General features: G+C 40.5%; 2 protein-coding genes across 4 annotated transcripts in view; one reads left to right on the top strand and one right to left on the bottom strand.

The window, feature by feature from the left end:
- Positions 1 to 370: 370 nt before the first annotated feature.
- Positions 371 to 19777, bottom strand: part of HEATR4 (HEAT repeat containing 4) — a 95437-nt gene continuing 76030 nt past the window's right edge. For all 3 annotated transcript variants that reach the window (XM_031952557.1, XM_031952556.1, XM_031952559.1), the window contains 4 exons: positions 19457 to 19535; positions 13117 to 13276; positions 12127 to 12188; positions 371 to 742 (listed from right to left, as the gene is read on the bottom strand). In XM_031952557.1, coding sequence (XP_031808417.1) covers positions 578 to 742; positions 12127 to 12188; positions 13117 to 13276; positions 19457 to 19535 — 466 coding nt within the window. In that variant the 3' untranslated portion in view covers positions 371 to 577. The remainder of the gene's footprint in view (positions 743 to 12126; positions 12189 to 13116; positions 13277 to 19456; positions 19536 to 19777) is intronic.
- RIOX1 (ribosomal oxygenase 1) lies at positions 9511 to 12091 on the top strand. Its single transcript, XM_031952560.1, has one exon. It carries the CDS (start codon positions 9562 to 9564, stop codon positions 12034 to 12036), a length of 2475 nt encoding a protein of 824 aa, XP_031808420.1. The 5' UTR covers positions 9511 to 9561; the 3' UTR covers positions 12037 to 12091.

Genomic DNA, 19777 nt, shown 5'->3' with positions numbered 1-19777 from the left:
TAAAAGTGGTTACTCGCTCCCACCCACAAAGATAGGACATGATTTAGCTGCTTAGGGTTTGTGATAGATTTCAGGCTCTCCCTTGGCTCTGCTTACTGAGGAAAAGCTACTAAATTTTCCCTGTCCCAGATTTGTCGATAAAAACTTAGCAGAGCCAATTCCTGGGCAAGGGAAAGAAACTCTAGGTTATGTATCAAAAGACTATCTGTGCATTGTGCAAAACATGTCAAAGCTCTACTTTTTTTGTTCTAGTTCTTTTGTTCTAGTGAACTGGAGAGTTCTGGGTGGGGGAAAGAATGAATTGGATCAACTAAATTACTTTATCTACTTTTCTTCCAGCTCAATGGCTTAAATTAAGAAATTAATCCAGTTCCTCTTCAGCATCCAGTTTATAAACATAGTGACCAAACAGATAATACAGAATGATGAGACAGATTCCTTTGAAGCCAAAGCTATCTCTCAGTATCTATGTATAGTCACATATCTTCTTGATGGGTTGAAGTTGTCTGGACGAAAGATTTTTTTTCCTCTACCCAGGAGATGATAGAAAGGTCAGTTTTCTTTCCTTCCTTGGCTTTTATTCAATTTTAGATGAATATTTGGTCTTATGAAATGGTCCCAAAGCAATCCTTTTTTCCCTGATGGTTTTTAGACGTTTATTGAGTATTAATCTTTTAGGAATCTTCTTTTCAAAGATGGGACTTTTACTGTAGGCACTTGGTATAGGTGACGCTGGTAGAGGCTACAATAGAAATAGTAATACATGAATATATAAACACTGAGAAAATTTAAAATAAGATGACCATGTGAAAAGGTCTAAAAGAAAGTCTTATATGCCTACTAATTGGAGAGGCTGAAAACACTCTTCTGGAAGGGGAAATCAGGATAACATCTGGAGCTATGTTCTGCTTTTACCAGGGACAGACACTTTGGAATATGGAAACTAGACCACCCTACAAAACAATTAAACATTTGCCTAGTGGCCTTTTGGAAAAATTATTTAACTCTTTGTGACCCCATTTGAGGTCTTCTTGGCAAAGAAACTGGAGTGACTTGCCATTTCCTTTTCTAGTTCATTTCACAGATGAGGAAATTAAGGTATGCAGGTTAAGTGATTTGCCCAGAATCACATAGCTAATGAATGTCTGGGAGAGATTTGAACTCAGGAAGCTTTCCTGACTCCAGATCTAGTGTTCTGTCTTCTGTACCACCTAATTGCTAGATAGACTGTACTTTACGTATTTTTAGAATTGAAGAGAAGGAACAATAAGGAGAAAGATGTTGTTGGGCATTTTGCCTAAAGATTTTGTATCCTGGGGAAGGATCAGGCCTAACTTGTAAAGTGCAACATAAATTGTCATATCAAGATTTGAGGGGAGTCAAGAAGATCCCTCTGTGCCCCACAAAGCTCCCCACCCATGTAACATTGCTGAAATTCCACCACTAGAGATTCATTCTTTTGAGCTGAACATTTATTTTCTTTGTCAGTATATATATATATATATATATATATATATATATATATATATATATACTGACAAAGAAAATAAATAAATATATATATATATATATATATATATATATATATATATATATACATACACACACATAAATGGGGCAGCTAGATGGCACAATGGATAAAGCACCAGCTCTGAAGTCAGGAGAACCTGAGTCCAAATTCATCCTCAGATACTTAATACTTCCTGGCTATGTGAACCTGGGCAAGCCATTTAACCCCAATTGTGGGGGGGGGGGGGGAAAAAATATATATATATATATATACACATACATACACACATACACACATACACACATACACACATAAATTTGGGGAGTTGTCAATGACACCTTAGTGTTGGAATCTTTTACAAAGTGTTAAGACATTTCTTTACAAAATGTGAAGACATTGGAGTTGATTTGATCTGATTTTGGGCCAGAACTTGAAACAAGGTATTAGGTGGAACTGATTGAACAATGCTTGTGTTCACACCTTTAGAGAGCTCAAGTATCTAAGTACTCAATGGAGTTCACACAAGAGTTCAGGGCTAGTATGAGAGCTGAATTCACACCTCCCTTAGGACCAGAGAGCACTCTGGGAGATAACCCAGAATCCCTCTCCCTCCAGAAGGCGGAGTTAACCTTTGGGAGATCACATAAATGAAGGAAGCTCTTGGAGTTAGGAGGAATTTCTCCGGAATATCAACAGGGCTCTGAGAAAGAACACTCTGGAAGAAAAGACTACTAGCCACAGACTGGAGATTGAGAAGCCACGAGTCGGAGCTGACTGGAGACTGAAGAAAGCAGAGGCAAGAGCCAAGGACAAAGCTGCAAGATCTCTTGGAGCCAGGCAGAGAGATAGATCTCAACTAACCGGGCTGATTTGTAAGGAGAAATAAACGTTTGCATTTTACCAGCTGGCTGAGATTTCAAAGTAATTATTTCAACTAAGACTAAGGCTGGCCCCCAAGAAAAACCACCAACACCTTAGCATCCAACTATTTATAGATTTAGAGATGGAAGGGAGTTTAGAGATATTCTCATTTGAGAAAACAAACTCAGAAAGATCCATTGATTTGACCAAGAGTATAATTTATGGTAAGTGGTAGAAGTAGGATTTGAATCTAGGATCTGGAGTCAGAAAGACTCATGTTTGTGTATTCAAATCTAGTCTCAGACACTTATTGAGTGACCTTGGGTAAGTCACTTAGTCCTATTTGCCTCAGTTTCCCCTTCTATAAAATGAGCTGGAGAAGGAAATGGCAAATCAATGCAATCTCTTTGTCAAAAAAGCACCCAACATAGTCACCACTGAATAACAAAAATACGCAGGGCCCTTCATTTTCAAAGAAGACTCATGAGAGCATGGGTTGATATCTTAGCTTGTACATGAATTGGATTTAAGTCAGGCAGAATATAGCCAGGGCACCGTTGACCCTCCTCCAGTCCCTCCACAGGAAAGACATTTTTCTGGCATTAGTAAAATTCTGTCAAGTAGGTCAATGCATGATGTCTGCTTCAACATCTCTTCCTATGCAGCTTTTACATAGAATAATTCAACCTTCTCAAAACCAACTTAAATTGCTACCATTACATTGTTTTTCTCCTTTGTTCTCTAAGAGGACCTTACTATGTTAGAATCAAGTTACCCTGTGTCTGACTGTGGCTGATCAGACCAGTAAGAGCTCAGAATGCTCCACCTCAAGTGGAACTCAAATAGTCCCTGTGAACATTTGGTCTGGCTCCTCGAACTTGGAGCATCTCATATTTCTTCTGAACTAATTCAATTCTGCTTTGCTCAGAGAGCACAGAACCTTCTTGGATGAGGGTACATCATGCTGATCACCTTGTAAACGCTTGCCCTGTGTGAATTCTCTAAAAAAGAATTTTTGGTGAGGGTCCATTTGCATTGGAACAATATGGCCAGCCCAATAGAATTGTGATCTCTGAAAGAGAGTTGGAATGCTTGGCAGTTTAGTTCAAGAAAGGACCTCAGTGTCCAGTACCTCATCCTGCCAGGTGATCTTCAGAGTCTTTTTAAGACAATTCAAATGGAAGCGATTCAGTTTCCTGGCATGGTGCGGGCAGATTATCCAGACTTCACAGATATACAAATGACTTCGTAAACCTTCATTTGGGTAATCAGTCCTAATACCTTTCTCTCTCATGATGTCCTTCTGAACTTCCCAAACACTGAGCTAGCTGTAGCAATGAGTGTCAATCTCATTATCAATATGAACATCCTTGCAAAGTATACTCCCAAGGTAAGCAAACTTATCCACAGCATTTAAAACTTCTCTATTTGCTCTAATGGTTCCACGTATGAATGGTATAGTGCTGGCTGATGGAGGATCTGTATTCTCTTGATGTTAATTGTTAGGCCAAAATTAGCACATGCTAATGTCTGTTCTGCTTAATATATCTTCAAAGGCAGCTTTTACATAGAGTAATTCAAACTTCTTATAATCAACTTAAATAGTGCTTTGCTTGCATACATCTCATTTGATTTTAATTTGTAACAATCTTTAATTTGAGCTTCTTTTGGCTTTGCTTGATGTCATCTCTACAGGAACCAAAAGGTAAACTCTGATGAAAAGTTCAGACTATGAAGGGAAGTGGGTAGTTATGGAAAGCTCTGCTTTTGTGGAAAAAAATTAAGAGCTGTGACAGGAAGAGATGAAATTCAAGATTGCCAAGCTTCTAAAAGCCCCTCCCCAATCCAAGGGAAATTCTAAGACAGAGATACATGGAAAGGATGAGGTCATAGGAAAGATTGGGAGGAGATGTCTGTAGAGGATGTGAAAAGAACAAAGTCTGTCTTCAGGCAAGCTGAGTGTTCTCAAATTCACCAGCCAGAAAAGCATATATCTCAGGTCCTATTCCCTGTGAAACTTGCACACGGACATAGAAAACAGTTCTTTTTGAAAACTCCCAGAGAGAATAGATGACTTGTTCACTACTTAAATAGTAATAATAAAAAACCCATAAACTCTTGTTTTAATCTCAGCTTTTATTTTCAAAAATACTCCTCCCCATTTCCCTACTGAGATACTCTTTATAACAAAGGATTAAAAAAAGAAGAAAAACAAATTAGGCCAGCAAAATTAAACCGATCAACCAAATCTGATTGTATATAAAGTGTTCCACACCCATATTCCCCTACCTCTGCCAAAAAGGAGGGCAGCATATGTATTTATCTCTTCCTTCAGGAAAGAATTGGTCATATTTTAATTATCTTTTTTTGTGTGTGTGCTATTACTGTTCTTTTCATTTCCATTGTTATTGTCCATATTGAGAGGCTGGGAAAGGAGTATTTATAAGCATGTACCAAGCATTTTATAAATATCTCATTTGATCCTAGCAACAACCCTGAGAAGTAGGGGCTATTCATTTTTTTTTTTAAGTTTTTTATTTACAAAACATATTAACCCTTGCAAAATCTTCTGTTCCAAATTTTCTCTTCCTTTTCCTCACCTCCTCCCCGAGATGGCAGGTAGTCCAATACATTAAGTATGTTAAATCCAATATATGTATACATATTTATACAATTATTGTGCTGCACAAGAAAAATCATATCAAAAAGGGAAAAAAGAAAAGAAAAAGCGAAAGAAAACAAAATGCAATCAAAGTGGGAGTGAGAATGCTATGATGTGATCCATACTTAGTTCCTACTGTCCTCTCTCTGGGTGTAGATGACTCTCTTCATCACTGAACAATTAGAACTAGTCTTAATCATCTCATTGTTGAAGAGAGCTCTATCCATCAGAATTGATCATTGTATAGTCTTCTTGTTGTGTGTAATGATCTCCTGGTTCTGCTGACTTCACTTAGCATCAGTTGATGTAGGTCTCTCCAAGCCTCTCTGAAATCATCCTGTTAATCATTTCTTGCAGAACAGTAATATTCCATTACATTCATAAACCATAACTTATTCAGCCATTCTCCAATTGATGGGCATCCATTCAGTTTTCAATTTCTTGTCACTACAAAGAGGGCACAAGCATTTTGGCACATACAGTTTCCTTTCCCTCCTTTAAGATCTCTTTGGGATATAAGCCCAGTAGTAACACTGCTGGATCAATGGGTATGCACAATTTGATAACTTTTTGATCATAGTTCCAAATTGCTCTCCAGAATGGTCGGATCCATTCACAGTTCCACCAACAATGCATCAGTGTCCCAGTTTTCCCACATCCCTTCCAACATTCATCATTATCTTTTCCTGTCATCTTAGCCAACCTGACAGGTGTGTAGTGGTATCTCAGTTGTCTTAATTTTCATTTCTTTGATCAATAGTGATTTGGAGCATCTTTTCATATGGCTACAAATAGTGGAATAGATTAGATTCACAGAACAAAATAGCCAAAGACTACAGCAATCTAGTGTTTAACAAACCCAAAGACCCCAGTTTTGGGGATAAGAATTCACTATTTGATAAAAACTGCTGGGAAAATTGGAAATTAGTATGGCAGAAATTAGGCATTGAATACTCACACCTAACATTCTATACCAAAATAAGGTTGAAATGGGTTCCTGATCTAGACATAAAAAATATTATAAACAAATTAGAAGAATATAGGATAGTTTACCTCTCAGCTCTGTGGAGGAGGAAGGAATTTGTGATCAAAGAAGAACTAGAGATCATTATTGATCACAAAATAGATCATTTTGATTATATTAAGTTAAAAAGGTTTTGTACAAGCAAAACTAATGCAGACAAGATTAGAAGGGAGGAAAACATTTTTACATTCAAAGATTCTGATAAAGGCCTCATTTCTAAAATATACAGAGAAATGACTCAAATTTATAATAGTTCAAGCAACTATCCAGTTGATAAATGGTCAAAGGATATGAACAGGTAATTTTAAGGTGTGAGCTATTCTTATCCCCATTTTACAGCTGGGAAAATTCTGGCTGAGAGAGATTAAGTGACTTGCTTAGGATCACTCAGATAATAAATGCCTGAAGCAGGATTTAAATTTAAAGACCAGATTCTAGATATGGCCAAAGCAGGAATTTGTTTTTGCCTGACTGAATATTCATTTCTTTCTTTCCTTTTATTTTTTTATTTTAATTTTTATTTATTATAATAGCTTTTTATTGACAGAACCCATGCCAGGGTAATTTTTTAATAACATTATCCCTTGCTGAATATTCATTTCAAAAAAAATTTTTTTTCCCCAAGAAGGGACAGGGTGAAGGGGAAGAGAAAATAGATTCTGATAATTGAAAAAATAAAACAAATAGCTTTCGATTATTCAAAATATATACAAAGATAGTTTTCAACATTCACTCTTGCAAAATCTTGTGTTAGAAATTTTCTTCCTTCCCTTCCCTCCTTTCATAGAATAAAAATTTTAAAAAGGTAACTTCTTGAGGGTAGTGCTTTTAAGGAGGGTGATATTTCTACGCAGCAATATCTGGCATTAATAAATACTACTATGGAGATTGGTAGTGAAATTGGGGAACATCTTTTCTCTCATTCTATCCAACTCGGGGTGAGAAAAGCTCACACAAAAACCTTGCTGCACCTCCTCCCCATCTCTTTTCATTTCTTTCATGGCATTTAAGTATATACTCCCATTGCCCATTCTCACCTTGATGGGCAAGTAGAGAGTACAGGAAAGCTGGGGAATCGAGATCTGGAATGTTTTTCCTGATTTGGTACAGGGAGAGAAGGGTGTAGAGGAAAAGGAAGGGAAAGAGAAGGGAAATAAGGAAGAGGAAAAGAATGAAAAGGGGGAAGAGAAAAGGAATGAGAGGGAGGAGAAAAAAGAAAGAGAAGGAAAAGAAGGAAGTGGAAAAGAGTGAAAAGAGGGAAGAGAAAAGGAATGAAAGGGAGGAGAAAAAAGAAAGAGAAGGAAAAGAAGGAAGCGGAAAAGAGTGAAAAGAGGGAAGAGAAAAGGAATGAAAGGGAGGAGAAAAAAGAAAGAGAAGGAAAAGAAGGAAGCGGAAAAGAGTGAAAAGGGGGAAGAGAAAAGGAATGAAAGGGAGGAGAAAAAAGAAAGAGAAGGAAAAGAAGGAAGCGGAAAAGAGTGAAAAGAGGGAAGAGAAAAGGAATGAAAGGGAGGAGAAAAAAGAAAGAGAAGGAAAAGAAGGAAGTGGAAAAGAGTGAAAAGAGGGAAGAGAAAAGGAATGAAAGGGAGGAGAAAAAAGAAAGAGAAGGAAAAGAAGGAAGCGGAAAAGAGTGAAAAGAGGGAAGAGAAAAGGAATGAGAGGGAGGAGAAAAAAGAAAGAGAAGGAAAAGAAGGAAGCGGAAAAGAGTGAAAAGGGGGAAGAGAAAAGGAATGAAAGAGGAGAAAAAAGAAATGGAAGGAAAAGAAGGAAGCGGAAAAGAGTGAAAAGGGAAGAGAAAAGGAATGAAAGGGAGGAGAAAAAAGAAAGAGAAGGAAAAGAAGGAAGCGGAAAAGAGTGAAAAGGGGGAAGAGAAAAGGAATGAAAGGGAGGAGAAAAAAGAAAGAGAAGGAAAAGAAGGAAGCGGAAAAGAGTGAAAAGAGGGAAGAGAAAAGGAATGAAAGGGAGGAGAAAAAAGAAAGAGAAGGAAAAGAAGGAAGCGGAAAAGAGTGAAAAGGGGGAAGAGAAAAGGAATGAAAGGGAGGAGAAAAAAGAAAGAGAAGGAAAAGAAGGAAGCGGAAAAGAGTGAAAAGGGAAGAGAAAAGGAATGAAAGGGAGGAGAAAAAAGAAAGAGAAGGAAAAGAAGGAAGTGGAAAAGAGTGAAAAGAGGGAAGAGAAAAGGAATGAAAGGGAGGAGAAAAAAGAAAGAGAAGGAAAAGAAGGAAGCGGAAAAGAGTGAAAAGAGGGAAGAGAAAAGGAATGAAAGGGAGGAGAAAAAAGAAAGAGAAGGAAAAGAAGGAAGCGGAAAAGAGTGAAAAGAGGGAAGAGAAAAGGAATGAAAGAGGAGAAAAAAGAAAGAGGGAAAAGAAGGAAGGAAAAAGAGGAAAAGAGGGAAGAGAAAGGAAAGAAAGGGAGGAGAAAAAAGAAAGAGAAGGAAAAGAAGGAAGCGGAAAAGAGTGAAAAGAGGGAAGAGAAAAGGAATGAAAGGGAGGAGAAAAAAGAAAGAGAAGGAAAAAGAAGGGAAAAAAGGGAAAAGAAAGGAAGAAAAGGAGAAAAAAAAGAGAAGGAAAAGAAGGAAGCGGAAAAGAGTGAAAAGGGGGAAGAGAAAAGGAATGAAAGGGAGGAGAAAAAAGAAAGAGAAGGAAAAGAAGGAAGCGGAAAAGAGTGAAAAGAGGGAAGAGAAAAGGAATGAGAGGGAGGAGAAAAAAAGAAAGAGAAGGAAAGGGAAAGGAGAGAGAGGAGGAGGAAGGGAAGATGGGAAGGGAAGAAGAAAGGGAAACGGAGAAAGGAGAGGGAACAGAGAAAGGAAAAGTAGAGAAAAGGGGGAAAGGAGAAGAAAGCCGAAAGGAGAGAAGAGGAGATGAAGAGAAAGAAGAGAAAGTCATAGTCCAGGATGAGTAAACTTTAACATTGCATTCGTTTGCAATTTTAGGGTTCGGGTACCTGAGCAATAAATACTGATGATTTAGGCGGGCACTCTGGTTACTATGAAACATGAGATGCTTTCAGACTTTTTGGCGTCAGCATCCCTTTACAATCTTTCATGGAGGATCCCAAGGAACTTTTATTTAACTTTCTGCTTTCTCGGATTCTCACCGATGCTTCTGCACTCCGCCTAACGCGCTAAGTAACTTGAAAATGCAGCCTCTCCCGCGGGGGTTTACAGTTGAAAAGGGCAGGCGTATTTTAACAGGCCAATGATGTTCTAACAGGACGGTTCTGACCTCAGGTTACACTAGAACTTCACCAGTAGAGCTTCTGGTTTAGACGAGTTTCCCCTCAGCCCTCGAGGTCGGGGACTCGAGGCGGACCGCCCTAGCAAGCGAATAACCCGCCTCCCTCTGCCTCGGGGGCGAGCCCCGCGGAAGGCCCGCCTCATCCCCGACGCACTGCGTCACTTGCGGAACTTCCGGAATTGCTTTTCCCGGGACCTGGATTAGAAGCCCAGCCGGAAGGGGAGGAGCCCCGCCAGCTACAAATTATTTATTTATTTTTTTTAAAGTCTCCAACATGGACGGCACACGTGTGTCCGCTTTAGCCATTTACCGCTTGCAGGAGCACGCCGGCATCGTCCAGAAAGAGATACCCAGACGACTGCAGAAGCCGAGAAAAGGGCATCTCCTGTCTCGTTCCAAAAGCATTAAAAAGAAGCAAAAACAGAAGGGGAAGAAAAAGGTGAGCCTGGATCAGGGATGCTCCCAGGTAGGGGCAGAGGTGCCCGGTCCGTTGCCAAAAATAGACCACGGTTTTGGAGTGGAAGGGGAGCCCGAGGCAGGAGCCCCGCAGGCTAGTCCGCTGGTAGCCGAAGTAGAAAAGCGGAGCCTTAGGAGGCAGGAAGCCCAGACTGAGACCGCGGAGCCCGGCAGGGGGCTGCCCTCGACGGCTCGGGCTGGAGAGGAGAGGGAGGAGGAGTCGCTCCCCGCACCTGCGGCAGCAGGGAAGCGGAGCGGGACCTCTAGCGACCAGAACGCCAAAAGGCAGACGGAGGAGCCCGACAGGGTCCAGCCTCGGACTCAGACGGCTGCGGTGGAAGAGGAGAGAGAGAGCGGGGTCTCAAAGAATCAGAAAATCAAGAAAAAGGGTGCTTCGTCTCAGACGGCTCAGGGGGGAGAGGAGAGAAAAGCGGAACAGACCTCTGGGGCAGTGCGAAGACTGAGCGAGGCTCCAAGGAAGCGGCAGGTCGAGAGAGAGACGGCGGAGAGCGAAAGGGTCCTACCCCCGACGGGGCGGAGAGGAGGAGGGAGGAAAGTGCAACAGCTTCCGGGGGCTCTGGAAACACTGAGCGAGGGTCCGAGGAAGAATAAAGCCAAAAGGCAGGGAGCAGAGCCCGAAAGGGATCTACCCCCGACGGGGCGGAGAGACGAGGAGAGGGAAGTGGAACCGCCTCTCGGGGCCGCAAAGAAGCAGAGAATTAAGAGACAGATAGCGGAACCCCCCGTGGGGGTCCCAGCCCCGGCTCCTACTGTTGCTCTAGAAAAGCTGAGCGGGGGCCAAAAGCGCAAGAAAGGCAAGAGAGACCAGGCGGCGGGGGAACAGGAGAAGGCGGAAGGGGGAGCCAAAGGAGAGCTGGTGGAGGGGCACGGCGGCTGCGGAGCGGGCTCCGGGGCCCCTTCCCTGCAGCAGGTGCTCCGGGAGCTGGGACAGATTCCGCACAGCAAACGGAGGGCCGCCCGCCTCTTCGAATGGTTGATCTCGCCGCTGCCGGCGGACCATTTTTTCAGCTGGATGTGGGAGAAGGACGCGGTGCTGGTGCGGCGGGGCAACCCGGATTACTACCGGGGCCTGTTCTCCACCGCCGAGCTGGATGCGGTGCTGCGCGGGGAGGACGTGCAGTTCGGGCTGCACCTGGACGCCGCGCGCTACCGGAACGGCCGGCGCGAGACCCTGAACCCGCCCGGGCGGGCCCTCCCGGCCACCGCCTGGTCTCTGTACCGAGACGGCTGCTCGCTGCGCCTGCTGTGCCCGCAGGCCTTCTCCGCCGTGGTGTGGCAGGTGCTGTCCGTGCTCCAGGAGCACTTCGGCAGCATGGTGGGCGCCAACGCCTACCTCACGCCGCCGGACTCGCAGGGCTTCGCCCCCCACTACGATGACATCGAGGCCTTCGTCCTGCAGCTGGAGGGGAAGAAGCTCTGGCGCGTCTACAAGCCCCGGGAGCCGGCCGAAGAACTCCCCCAGTTCTCCAGCCCGAACTTTGGGCCGCAGGGCTTGGGGAAACCCGTGCTGCAGGAGGTGCTGGAGCCCGGGGATCTGCTCTACTTCCCCCGGGGCTTCATTCACCAGGCCGAGTGCGAGCCCGGGGCGCATTCCTTGCACCTCACCCTGTCCACCTTCCAGCGCAATTCCTGGGGGGACCTGCTCGAGCCCCTGCTGCCGGCGGCCTTGCAAGCCGCCGTGGAGGAAGATGTGGAGTTCCGCAGGGGGCTGCCCAGGGACTACCTAGATTACATGGGGGTTCAGCACTCGGAGTCTGGGGACCCTCGTCGCGGGCCCTTCCTGGAAAAGGTGCAGAGGTTGCTCGCCCGCTTGGGGCAGTACGCGCCTGTGGATGCCGTGGCGGACCAGAGGGCCAAGGGCTTCCTCCACGACTGCCTGCCTCCGGTGTTGTCCGAGAAGGAACGGGCCCTCAGCGTGCACGGGCTGCCGGCCCGCTGGGAGGCCGGGCAAGCTTGGGACGTGGGGGCAAAAATCACCTTCGCGACCCAGGTCCGCCTCCTTCGCCATGGTTTGACCCGATTAGTGAGCGAGGACGACAGTGTCCTGTTGTACTACACGGTGGAAAATTCTCGAGTCTATCATCAGGGGGAGCCCAAGTCCCTGGAGATCGACTCCCAGTACACGGATGCCATCGAGTACCTGTTCAGCTCTTACCCGGGTTTTGTGCAGGTGGGAGACCTGCCTTGTGATAACAGGAAGGACCAGCTTGCCTTAGTGACCATGCTGTTCGAAAAGGGGCTGCTCATCACCAAGAAACCTCTGACCCCATAGGCATTTCTTGTTGAGTCGAAGGGAAAATAAAAGTGTTTTTGTTTCTACTCCCTTACCTTGTTCATCCTCTTTGGCTGTGTTCTTACTTACCGCTAGGGCTTTTTCCATGTCACAGGTATCCGAAGCTGACAGAGTGAAAGGGACGTCAGAATCTAGGGACGTAAAGGAAAGAAATCCCATCTGCGGTAGCCAGCCTTGCTCATCTCTGCATTTGGTGCACCTGAGATTTCATGCACATTTGCAAGACCAACACAGCCTTTCTGGCTTAGAGTGTGAATAAACTCTATTTTTATTCAATCATTAAAACATTCCTATAAAGAACTCTGTGCTTTGCTGGGGGAAGTTCAAAATTAAGAGTAAGCCTGGACCCTCCTTCTGGCTGCTCCTAAGTAGGCTCCTTCCTAGAGCTTATTTAAGTTCTATTTCAGAAGATTAAGAGTAATATTCTGTTGGTGGGAGAGGATTAGTAATGTATGAAAGATTCAAAATTCACTAAAATGCCAAAAAACCTTTTCAATTAGATTACATTGGATGGAGTTAAGAAAAGGTAAGTCTAAAGTGGCAACTAAGGAAGGATCTGTGGAGTAGAATCGACTGGGTGCCTTTCAGTTATTCGAACTACAAGAGTATTTTTTTTGGGGAGGGGGGAGTTATCCTTTTTATTTTATTTTATTTTAATAACAACTAGTTAGTAACCTGAACTTCCATTCATTAACAACAAATTTTCCATACTTACAGGGACTTTTCTCTTTAGGCAGCATTATTATCTTTGTAATATGCTCATCAGTCTATTTTTGTTAACTTAAAAAATTTATTTTCAGTTGTAAATAATCTCCTTCCCCTTTTAAAAAATTTCATTTTCAGAATTAAAATGGAAGGCTACATGAGCTCTACTTTTATAGTCTTATGGACTAAGTAGTAAGAAACTGTTTCTGGAAATAGAAAACAAAAAGGTGGCCTTTGGAGAATCCAGAGATATGATCTGCAGAATAAGGGTGATACCTAGAAAAGTACCAGCCTATTCAGGAACTTATATTTATTGATGACACTAGTAGACAAGATTTACACTGGGAAATTTACCTTGAAAAGCATCTTTGAAAAAGTCTACAATATGGGATGGTATATCTTTTTGGGGACGACTACGATAGATGTATTTTGTTTCCTGCCGAATAGTTTCTGCAATTTCCTCAATCTTCATTATTTTATTGGTGATCAACTCTTTCTGATTTAGTTCAGAAATCTAGGAAGAAAATAACAAAAGCTAAAACATCTGTACTAGATTATAAAAGACATTTATATAGCTGTTAATAAAAGCTAAATACAGTACATGATTGGACTGTGAAGTTACATATTTAAGTGAATGTTAGAGATGGGAACTATTTTTGGAAAAAGATCAGGGAGGAAGATGATATAGGAGGTATGGGAGTTCCATGTAGAGAACGAACAGTACATTAAGTCCAAGCGCCATCTTCTTGCCAAAAGAGATTTTTCAGGTACAATCAGTACTCGTACCTATTACCTCAGAATAAACTCTTATTTTGCTGGGAGTTCTTGATCCTACTCTTTTAGGAAAGAAATTCATGAGTGTTTGTGGCACTGTTGATTAATCAGGTCATCTGTTATCCTAGAATAAGAGGTAGATTATCATTTACTGAGTAGAAAAATAGCCCAGAAATTTATATGTAGGCGTGGGCATGGGATTGTTTCTGTTTTACTTTATAAATTACATGCATTTGGCAGCTTGGACGATTCCGGAAATTGCTTGAGAAATTATGCGAGCAAACAACTTTGGTCCAACCTCAGGGGAAAAAAAAATATCCTGTTGTCTTAAATATACCAAAAGAAAACGAATATTTAGACATTCTAATGCTTTATCGTAGTAAAATGAGTTGTTTAATCAGTGAAAATGGCATATGGCAGGATCCCTTGAATAATCACTATTTTCTTTTTAATAACCTTTTACTTTTTTAACCCCCTTCCACATCTCACCCCACCAATTCCTTCTCCTTGTTTTTTCTTTCCTCTTTGCAATTAAAAATAGGTAGGGGCAAGATGGGTTCCCTCTTTAGTGTTCTATTATTTTCAACCTTTGATTGGGTAGCATATTAAAGATTTAAAATATAGTTGGGGAGAAGGATGTGCTGAGGAAGGAAGAAAGCCTTGCTGCATTAAGGGGAAGAGAACAAATATTAAGTACCTATTAAGTGCCAAGTTCTGTACTAAGAGCTTTATAGATATTATCTTATTTGATCCTAACAATAACTCTAGAAAGTAAAGGCCATGTCCAGAATCATAGAATGCCAGTTTGAACTCGGGTCTTACTGATTTCAAATCCTGAGGTCTTATCAGTTACATCATCTAGTTGCCTTATTGTAATGTTCTGAATGTAATGCAATTGTAATGTAATCTATTCTGGAACATAATCACTTCTAGGTCTCCAGGTACGAAATCAAGTTTGTTCCTGAAATAGTAGTTGATTCTAAAGGAAATTGGGCGAGAATGACTACTAAATTTTGCCTGCCTGAAGAATTTAATGAACTCTTAAGCTGGTTGGACATTTTTCAGAATTGCTAATGAAAATTTTTATTTTGGCTTTATAAACATTTTATTCCAGGGGGCTAAGTGAGGACTAAATGTTTGAAATAAATATGCTAGGTTTTTGAATATTCCTAATTTCTGGGCATTGTGCAAAATAACAAAAACTTTGCACTTGTAAAGCTTTTAAAAATTCAAATCCACTAAATTAATCGAGTGCTTTCTCTGCTAGACACTATGATAGATGATTTTAACATTGCAAATTGCTTTTATATCTTCAGTTTTGGTTTATTTCAGTAGCAACTCTGAAAGTTAAGAAATGCTACCCTGTGAAATAGGACCAAAAAGGCACCATGGAAAATTTAGCTTTTGAAGTCAGAGGACTTTGGGTTTGAAGATGAGCTCAGTAACTTACTAGTGTGTCCTTGGGCAAGTTAAGCAATCAGTTAGCATTTATTAAATGCCTTCTGTGTACCAGGCTTTGTTCTAAGTATTAGGGATAGGAAGAAAGACAAAAACAACAAACTAGGTCCAACCCTCAAAACAATTACAGTCTAATGGTGGAGATTTTAAAAATCTACAAATAAGCTATTTACAGCAAAAATACACAGAATCTGGCCTCAGAAGTCAGGAAAACCCGAGTTCAAATTTAACCTCAAGACACTTAGCAGCTGGGGAATCCTTGGCAAGCACTTAACCTCTGTTTGCCTCAGTTTCCTCAACTGAAAAAAGGGTTATAAGCTATAAGGGTTTTGAGGATCATATCAGTAAATCACATCTATTAAATGCTTGGCACAGTGTCTGGCACAAAGTAGGTATATGAATTTATTCCTTTCTCCCAATCCCTCAAACCAGGGTTGAGTCAGAGGGAAGGTACTAAAATTAAGGAAAAATGGGAAAAGTTTCTTGCAGATGGAAAGACTAGCTGTGACTTGTAGAAAGCCAAGGAAACTAATAGGCAGAGAATAACCTGGGGAGGGGATGAAAATGTTCTCAGCAGATGAGACATCATGTGGGAGAAACACTGACATTGCCAGTGACTGAACCCTAGAATATGTAGTGGGCAGACTCGGGTACAAATAGATTGGAAAGGTAGGAAAAGTTCATTCAGTTAATTTCTCTGAGAATCTCACTTTCCCAATTTTAGAATGAGAAGATTAGACAAGTTGGCCCCTTAGGTGAATTCTAATCCCAGATTGATTTGATTTGAGAATGGAGTACATGTTAGGAATTAGAATTTCATAGTGGAAAAAGCCGGCTTGGAGTTGGAAGCCAACTCCTGTTCAAATTTTGACTGCATTTACTATATGATCTTGGATAAAGTCATTTTTGTTTGTGCCTGTTTTTTCATCTATAAAATGGGATATTTGACAGTTGTAGTGAGCCTTAAATGGGATAAAGTATATAAGGTACTTTACAAGCATACAAAAAATAGGAGTTTTTGTTTGTTTTGATCTGGACCTGTGATTTCACTGATGTCATCAACTTCCAATGTAGAAACTCTTGTCAATGAAGATGAGTTCTTTTGTAATTTAGAGAACTGACAGAGGGCATTGAGCATTTAAATAATTTGCATGTAACCATACAGCTAGTCTGTTTCAGAGGCAGGCCTTTTAAAAATATATATATTTTTTTACAATCTGAAAAGGTGAGCTTTGAACTTCGGTCTCCCTGATCCCAAGGCTAGCCAAATATCTGTAGCTATTTGCTATATCATTCTGTCTTTTGACCATTAACGTTATTATCCTCATTCTACTTTCTCTGGCTCGCTCCTCATTTGCTTTGTCTCTGTCCTCCATCTCTTCTCTTAGCAATTTCTTTCCCTCCAATAATTTCAACCACTGTCTCTACAAAGATAGCTCCAATAACTTTATATTCAATCCTGAATTTCTTCCAGAGTGCCAGACCCTTATCTTTTTTTTTTTTTTTTTGAGACAATTGAAGTTAAGTGACTTGCCCAGATTCACACAGCTAGTAAGTATTATGTGTCTGAGGCCAGATTTGAACTCAGGTTTCACTGACTTGAGGGCCAGTGCTCTATCCATTGTTCCATCTAACTGTTCCCAGATATCCATCTTTAAATATGTGTATATATATATATATATATACTCACACACACACACACAAATTTTCCATATATATATACAATTTTCCCTCAATTACTTGTAAAGACAATTTGATATCCTTTTTTTTTTTTTAAACTTATACTGCTTCCCTCTCTGAGATGGTAAACAATTTGATATAGGTTATACCATATCAGTCATGTTGTAAAAGAAGACATAGACCCAAAGTGGCAAAAAGTACACCCCCCCAAAAAGTGAAAAATAGTATGCCTTGATCTTCATTCAAACTCCCATCAGTTCTTTCTTGAGATATATAGCATTTTTCATCAAGAGTCTGCAGACCCATATCTAAAGGGAAGCTTTGTTTTTATGGGCCTTTTGCACACTGAATTTTAATAAACAGTATTAAAAACCAGACCTTCCAAACCTTTTTGATGTCACCATTTATTTCTGTGGCAGTATCATTAATTACATACTCTCACCTGTCCATAATCTTAAGATTTTTTCCCCCCTTCTGTTCTTTCTACATCTCCTCCTCCTCTCCTTTTATTCCCACTGCCACCATCTGCCTAAGGCAACCTTTTGTTTCAGGAATTGTTTATATTAAAAATTACTAGGGATCCCTTTCCCCTTCCCAAAGAGTTTTGTTTATGTGGGATATATCTGTAGATTATTTACCATTTTAGCAATGAAAACATCCTAGCATTATGAAAATAGAATTGACCTCACAGACCCTCGAAAAGGATCTTGTAGACTTCTGAGGATCCTTAGACCATACTTGGAGAACTGTTAGTCTAGACTACTACCATAACCTCCCTAAAGGGTTCCACATCCCCCTTCTCTAATCCATCTTTTATATTATGGTTGGAATAATTTTTCTTATGCAAAGACTTGATGATGTCATCAGTCAGAAATATCCAGGGGTTCTCTGTTGTCTACAAGGTAAAATGTGAACTTGTCTGTCAGATATTTATGACTTTATTTTTTCATGCTTATAGCAACTTCTTCATATGCTTGACCCTCTGGCCAGATTGCATAATTCTTTGCTTATTTGTATGCTCCCTTTCCTTCTCTTTTCTCCCTCCTCTGTCAGCTCTCTCTCCAACCCCTGGACTCATAGCCCTCTGCCAATGCTCAGTTTGTATCCTAGGCATGAAATGCACTCCTTTCTCTTTTCCTTTTGAATACTTATCCATCCTTAAAGTGCAATTAAATGCCTAGTTCTCTGAGAAGTCTTTCTCAGTCCCCCTACTTCATCATGGCCTTCTCATTTAGCACTTTTCTTTTAAACTCTGTAATGGGTTTATCATATAGTATTGTCTATTATAACTATTTTCGTTAAAAATCTTACTGTCTTATTAGACTGTGGGTTTAATTAAGGATAGGATATGGTGTCCTACCTAACTTCCTCCAGTCCTGGTTCAATATTCCTCACACAGTAGGTATTTGCACAAATGTTGGTTGTATTCTGTTCTTTAAGGTATTGTGCTGAAAAGGTATTAATAGGAGTCATGTGGGAAAAACTCTAGATTTGGAAATGGAGAGCTGGATATGAATTCCAGATCTGCTATTTAACTGCTGTGTGACTATAGATGTCACAACTGATCAGGGTTTCAGGTTCGTCATCTATAAAAGAAAAGAATGGGACTAGGTCTAAGTCTTTTGACTTTGATTAGAAAGATGATATAGAATTTTAGGTATATATGTATATGTATATGTATACACATGCATATATAAATTATGTTAAAAATAATATAGTTTGTGTAACATATTATACATAATATGTATGCATACAAATATACACACATTTTTCTTACAGAAGATAATTTTGGAGTTCTCTAGTATATGTCCCATTTTCTCTCTTCATATAGCCACAAACCAGCAAGATCGTATAGCCACCAGAAGGATCTTATAGCTATTAAGGGAGGCTATATTTGAACTCAGATCTTCCAAAGGCTCAGCATTTTATTCATTATCATCTAGTTGCCTTTTTATTGATTTAGCAATAAAGCTTAAAAAAAAATGAGGGGCAACTAGATGGTCCAGTGGAGGACCTGAGTTCAAATATAGCCTCAAGTACTTACTAGCTATGTAACCCTGGACAAGTCAATTAACTGTATTTGCCTTAAAAAAATTAATAAGGATGTTACTATTGGAAAGCAACCCACTAAAAATCTAGATGGCAGGATTACTTTCTAGGAATAAAATTTCACCTAATTATGGACGAATTTTTTGCAGCCCAAGATATTTGTTAATATCTATGTGTAAATGGGGAGAAGTATGGACACATAAGTCATGTGTTCTATATTTCTATAATATATTTTTATATAAACACATGTATGTGTTCATGTACATATATACATACAGTATGTATAAAATGTACATATAATAAATGTTTATTGACTGATTTATATAAATCTATATAACACATGTTATATTCACATATGTATAAATATCCATATATGTTATATAGATTTACTTATGTAAATCAGTCAATAAACATTTATTAAGTGCCTAATATTTGCCAGGTATCATGCTAAGTGCTGGGGATATAAAGAAAGGCAAAAGATACCTTTCCCTTAAGAAGCTAATAATCTAACATGGGAGACCACATGCAAAGAGCTGTGTTCAGATCATCTATACAGGATTAAAGTGAATGTCATTCGGAGAAGGCACTACAGTTAAGAGAGTGGGGGAGAGGTGCACAGGTGTGTAATGTATGTAGTATATGTTTGTATACAAATGGGACAAAGAGAGTACACGTCTACCAAAGATTCTGGAGACGCAATTTCCAACCATGAACACAGCCTCCATGGGTCTACCTTTTTCTTGATCATTTGAAGCATCACTTGGTTTCCTCTATCTTTTAAGTTAAGAATCTTCATTGCAGTGTTTATTTCCCTAAAAAACAAAAACATAGGAGACCTTACAGGAAAGAAACTTGAGAATCTTTAGGGCAAAAAACCCAATTGTGCAACAATAAATGTTGGGTAGTATATCTCTTCTTATTTCATGAGATAAGAGAGGCAACACTGATCAGAGGAAGAGACTACCTGCTTAACAATGAAGTTTCCCCAGTGACCTGTGATCTTGGGAACAGTTTCTAGCTGTGTTGGTATTTGGGGGGAGGGGGTCCCGTGATC

This window comes from Sarcophilus harrisii, chromosome 2 (genome assembly GCF_902635505.1).
Source record: "Sarcophilus harrisii chromosome 2, mSarHar1.11, whole genome shotgun sequence".
Classification (NCBI taxonomy): domain Eukaryota; kingdom Metazoa; phylum Chordata; class Mammalia; order Dasyuromorphia; family Dasyuridae; genus Sarcophilus; species Sarcophilus harrisii.
Note: the sequence above shows the minus strand (reverse complement) of the source record. Positions and strands in the feature narration are given on the sequence as shown.

Excerpts from the sequence above, each read along its gene's own strand:
- RIOX1 (XM_031952560.1), top strand. The coding sequence starts at position 9,562 with ATGGACGGCACACGTGTGTCCGCTTTAGCCATTTACCGCTTGCAGGAG.